The 6000-nt window shown below is 41.0% G+C and overlaps 1 protein-coding gene across 3 annotated transcripts in view; it reads left to right on the forward strand.

Moving 5' to 3' along the window:
• Positions 1 to 5778, forward strand: part of VSIG4 (V-set and immunoglobulin domain containing 4) — a 29640-nt gene extending 23862 nt beyond the window's left edge. The window contains exons 6-8 of one of the 3 annotated variants that reach the window (XM_019439494.2): positions 2461 to 2565; positions 4701 to 4722; positions 5061 to 5778. In XM_019439494.2, the coding sequence (XP_019295039.1) occupies positions 2461 to 2565; positions 4701 to 4722; positions 5061 to 5298 (365 nt within the window). In that variant the 3' untranslated portion in view covers positions 5299 to 5778. Of the gene's footprint in view, positions 1 to 2460; positions 2566 to 3464 lie in introns of all 3 variants that reach the window. The other 2 variants (XM_053891540.1, XM_019439497.2) reach the window with 2 other exon arrangements.
• The last annotated feature ends 222 nt before the right edge of the window (positions 5779 to 6000 follow it).

A 6000-nucleotide genomic window follows, 5' to 3' on the forward strand; every position in this document is an offset into this window, starting at 1 on the left:
AAATCACAAATGAAAGAGGAGAGATAACAACCAACACCACAAAAATAAAATTATAGGAGAATATTATGAAAAATTGCATGTTAACAAATTGGACAATCTGGAAGAAATGGAGAATCAAAAAATCAAAGAAATACAGCTTGGATTCTCTCAGCTTCAATCACAGTTCTGGGGACCACAAATACTAGTTGTTTTTATTTTTTTTTAATTCAAGTATAATTAACACACAGTGTTATATTAGTTTCAAGTATACAATGTAATGATTCAACAATTCTATACACTGCTGAGCACTCATCACAATAAGTGTACTCCTAATCCCCTTCACTTATTTTACCCATCCCTCCACCCACCTCCCCTATCACAATCACCAGTTTGTTCTCTATATTTGAGTGTTTTTTGTTGTTTCTTATTCTATTTGTTTCATTTCTTACTTAAATTCCACGTATGAGTAAAGTTATATGTTATTTGTCTGTCTCTGACTTACTTATTTCACTTAGCATTATATCTTCTAGATCTATTTTATTCAAATGACAAGATAGTACTTTTTATAGGTGAGTAATATTCCAGAGAGAGAGCACAAGTGGGGGAAGGACAGAGAGAGAGGGTGAGAAATAATCCCAAGCAGACTCCATGCTGTCAGCACAGAGCATAATACGTGCTTCATCATATGAACCATGAGCTCATGACCTGAGCTGACATCAAGAGTCAGATGCTTAACCAACTCAGCCATCCAACGCCTGATATTCCAGATTTATAAGACAAAGTATTTTAGGGTCTGGCAAAAATAAAGCCAGTTGTAGCAACAAATCCTAAGGATAATTGAGTTTCTTTCTCTACCCCTCTCTATCCACTGATCTCACCCCTTAGATTCAGAATATTGTAGCTATAAGTGCATTAGACATTATACAATCTTTTCACTAAACTTACGGGGAAACTAATACATACTCAATAATTTGACTAAAGTCACTAAAATTTATTTTTTTAAGATGGCTATAAAAATAAGTGCCTCAAACTTAGTGCCTTAAAATAACACAAATCTATTATCACACACTTCTGGAGATCAGAGGTTTGACACTTTGAGCTAAGATCAAGGTATCAGCAGGGCTGTGTTTTTTCTGGAGGCTTTGGGGAAAAATTAGTTTCTTTTTTTTTTTTTCTAGCTTCTAGAAGCTGCTCATATTCCTTGGATCTTGGTCTCCTTCCACCATTTTCAAAACTAGCAATGCAGCATCCTCAAGTCTCTCTCTAATTCTGACCTCTTTTGTTTTCCTCAACTTTTTAAAAATTTATTTATTTATTTTGAGAGAGAGAGAGAGAACATGAGCAGAGTAGAGGCAGAGAGAGGGGAAAGGAAGAGAATCCCAGGTTGTCTCTGCAGTATCAGCGCAGAGCCTGATGTGGGGCTTGAACTCACTAACTGTAAGATCACGACTTGAGCTAAAATCAAGAGCTGGTTGCATAGCTGACTGAGCCACCCAGGTGCCCCACCCCTCTTTAACTTTTAAAAGACTGATTACATTGAGCCCACCAAGGTAATTCAAAATAATCTCCCCATCTCATGGTCAGCTAATTAGCAACTTTAAATATATCTGCAACTTTAATTCTTCCTTACAATTTAAACTAAAATTCTCACATGTTCTGGGGATTTGGATGTGGACATTTTTGGAGAACTATTATTCTGCCTACCACAGTCATACAGCAAGGAAATAACAGATCCAAGACTAAAAGCCCAGTCCAGTGGTTTCCTTCAGCTTATAGGCATAATTGGGATAAACTCAGGAGACTCTAGAAATACGTTTTGAGAAAAAAGAAATCTGAATACTTGCCCAGAAAGTGTGAAGAAAATAATTCTTTTGGCTAGACATAATTGACCAGAGTATCAATTAGGTAGCATTTTGTGAAGTGGGGAAGTCAAGGTACTATTTTCCTTTAAGAGAAGGTGAAAATATCTTGTCTTGGCCCCCTGGAAAGCCTGGATGACTAGTTCAAATGCCCAAGCCAATCAGCCATCAGTTAGTGGGCTTGGAAGATTGTATTTATACATGGAGTCTCTTGCCTCTCTCAACTCTTTCTCATAGGTTTCGGGTCTTGCTTGTCTCTCTGGATAGAAAATAAAGCCAGGAGAAAATTAAAAATGGAAAAGAAAATGTTATCTCGGGCTCCCTGGTTGGCTAGTTGGTTAACTGGCCGACTCTTGATTTCAGCTCAGGTCGTGATCTCACGGTTTGTGCTTTTCAGCCCCACATCAGGCTCTGTGCTCACAGTGCAGAGCCTCCTTCAGATCCTCTGTTTCCCTCTCTCTTTCCCTCACCCACTACTGCTCTCTCTCTCTCAAAAATAAATGAATGTTTAAAAAAATAAAAAATTTAAAAAAAGTTATGGGCTGGTTGGGCTGTTCCTTGGAGTTTCTGTTTTTAAGCTCATTTTCAACCATATACCTCTTGGCCTTGTTTTGCCTCCTAGGAAAGGGCCTACCTACCTTTTCCATCATTCTCATCATTTCCCTGTGCTGTATGATGGTCTCCATCCTGGCTTATGTCATGCTCTGCTGGAAGACATCCCAACAAGGTCAGTTATGAGTATAACTGAGTGGCTTTTGCTCATTAATTCATTCTGACAGTATAGTTAAGCATAAATTCTGTACCAGCCACTGTGATAGGCACTTCAAAGAGCTCCCAGCTTAGAGTGGGAGTGAGAAAAGAAGTGTATGGAGATAGATATGCAAGCCAACAATGACAAGATGATGTATGGAAGTTAATTCAGAAATCTTTGTTAACTAGCTTAATGAAAGCCATCACTGTAATGGTTTGTCTCATGAGGATGCAAGAGAAATGGAAGTCACAATCCTTGGCTTCAAGTTTATTACAATTTATTTAGAAGATTCAAAGTAGAAATATGAAGTTTATCAATAATCATACATAACAAAAAAGGCTATAGACTCAAAGCCTGGAGAATATAATCAATGATAAGGTTTCCAGAAGAAAGGAGAGTCAGTTAAGGCTGAAGAGATTAGCAAGAACTTTTAGGAGGAGGTGGGACTTAGACCAGGCCTTGGAGGATGAAAAAAAAAATTAGAAGGCAGTGTTCCAGGAAGAAGGAATTACATGAGGAAAGGTGCAAAAGCTCAAAAGATGACGGTGAGTGGGGCCATCAATGTAGAAAATTCAGAGGAGAAATTCAAGAGAAAAGGAAATTTTATTATTGATAACAAAGTATCTTAAATAACAGGCTAAGGAATTTGGAAATTTTTTCTCTAGGCCTTGCAAAGGAACTAAAAGTCAGCAATTAAAAAAAAATAAATTGATGACATCATGGAGGTGCAGTTGTCAGGGCCATTTAATAACTGTGAGCCAACAGAGGAGTTAAAAGAGAATTTGGATGTTGATTTCTAAGTAAAATCTAAATACACCTCAAAGCCTGCTGCACTGGCCATTTTGCCTAACATTAGTGTGTCTTTTCCTCCATAGAAGCTTCTATTCCCAAGTAGCCTAGTTTCCACCATGAGTCTCTGAAGGTCTTGGCTAGTCAGGGTGGCTATGACTCATGAGGCTGAACTTGGAAGTAGAGATAACTCAAGTAGCCACAAATCCCAGCAAAAACAACATTCATCATAGCCTCAATGAGATTAGGTGTAAACTGTAACCATATTAGATTGTTTCCCACACAAAAACCTTATAGGGCTGTTCATAGCCCAGGGAATAGAAGTCAAAATTTGAATTCCATTCAAGGCCCTCTCTGATGTGGCTTTAGCCTATTTTCTTGACCCCCATCACTCCTTAATTTCATTTCCAATCACTGGGCTCAAATAGGCAAATATGCCACATATACCTAATGCCTCTATGCTTTTCCCCTTTTGGATTGCCTTCTCATGATTGCCTTCCCAGAATTTCTATTTTTATCTCTCTATAATGGAGATAGCCTTAGGCCATTAATTCAATTTAACATGTGACTACTACGTGCCAAAGTGTGGGTATATAAAAAATGAAATAGATAACACCTGTGGTATGGGAGCTATCAGGCCAGTGGGGCTGGTAAGACATGGAAACACAGGGCTGTATCACAAAGCAGAGGGCCTGTGGCATGCTCTGTTTTCTTTCTTGTGTTTGAATGCATGCATCCCCAGTTGCATTCTTGAAAGTTTATAAACTCCTAGAGGGAAGTACCAAGAAACATCCATGTTTGTATCAGGTTATAGAGCCTTTAAGCCTGCACGGACTGCAGATAGTTCTCCTCCACAGACACTAGGGGGAAATGGTGACCTACTTCAGGATTTTTTCTGAGTGCAGAGTGGAGATGAGTGCATTTGGAAATGGCTTAGGCCATGGTCCCTGAGAGGCTAATTTAACCCCTTCTGCCTGGTCCCTGGCCTGGTCAAGTTTTCACAAAAACTCCCTGGGGATCTTTGGCAAGATTTCTGGGTTGAGAGTGCGTCCAGCTCCAGTGTTCCTTCCTCTACCACACCAAGCAACTGTTCCAGCCCGATGTCCTGAACCAGAGTATACCAAAGAGGATAGTAACAACGTGTACTTTTCCTTTCTCTGAGAAATCTGTATCCCTGTGTTTCAGTTTATCTTCCCAATACCTCCCAATAGAGATCTCTCTTTTTGTCTCTCCTTCCCTCATTCTTTGGTAACCAGTGTCCACGTTTGGCCCTTGTCCACTCCCCATGGAGACTTCTGACTTGATTTCTTCTTCTTTTCTAGAACATGTCTGTGAAGTGGCCAGGTAAGATTACCTCTGCTTTTCCATCTTCTTACCCCTTCCCTGCCCTCATTCTGTTTGTCACTGGCATGGAAGAAAGAGAGGTTGGCATAAACCCAATTCTAAGCCCCGAGGCCTTCAGGGTCAGGGAATAGCTTTCTTCCCCCTCTGAAGCACCTCCAGAGGATCTTTCTTGACCCACTGATGACATGGAATAATCCAGGCCCACTAGCCTCCTGTTCCCAGAAACCCTTAGTAACAAGAGCCTAAGGGTCAGTTGGCAAGAATTGGGGCAGAAGTGTGGGAAACTAGAGTCCCAGCTTCAAGCCCCTCTTTATGTGTGGTGGGATCTTGGGCCACAGGGCACATTCCAGGGAGGACAGCAATTCTGGTGAAACCTGGAGAGTGGCTATTTTCACAAGTGACTGCTCCAGTGAAGAGTCATCTTCCCAGACTCCGGGCATTGACTACTCTGACGATCCCTGCTTGGGCCAGGAGCACCAGATCATCGCCCAGATCAATGGTGACTATTCTCACCTGCTGCACACAGTTCCTCCAGATTATGAGCTTTTGACTACCAAAGACAAAAGCACCTGGTAGGCCATGGTCTGCTGACATAATTGCCTATTCAGCCCCTGAATTCTGCACAGCCATCTTCCCTGCTACTTCCATTCCTGGATAGCCCAACGGGTCTTTCATCACTGAAGTTCTAAGAGTGACTGGCTTTGCCCAAGAAGTTATATGCACTTCAAGCAAGCCTGCTGCTGGGTCATGTCTTAGACCCTTCTATTATCCCTTCTGCTTCTTCTCTTCAAACACCAGAGGGAAGTTCCGATAGCACTGAGATGTGGTCATCATGCTTCCAGACACCACACAGCTTTGGTCTCTTGCCACCAGAAGACCAGAGGGAAATGCAGCTTTGCCTGCTCAGGGGACCAGTTGTGTCCAGGATCACTTCCCTTTCTTCAGGGCCAGATACCTTTTTGTGTAACAAGCTAGGGTTAAGTTTTGCTCCTGAGCTGTGAGTCTAGTGCTCTGGTATTCTTTTGGTGCTCAATAAAAATCAAATCATGATAGCAACCTTGGTTATATTGGTCTTCTCTCAAGTACCCATCAAGTGATTAAAATGAGACTGGTTGAGATGTTTGGGGACTTGGAATTATGAATAGTACCTTTTCTTTTTTTGTCTTTCTCTTTCCCACACATACCATCTTTACTTTACTTCAGATGTGGGCCCATCTGGGACACAATGAATATTTAGCAAATTCGTATTCAACTGTCTTCCATTCCCTTCCCTGTTAT

This window comes from Panthera pardus, unplaced genomic scaffold (genome assembly GCF_024362965.1).
Source record: "Panthera pardus isolate Hobbes unplaced genomic scaffold, ASM2436296v1 HiC_scaffold_27, whole genome shotgun sequence".
NCBI lineage: Eukaryota > Metazoa > Chordata > Mammalia > Carnivora > Felidae > Panthera > Panthera pardus.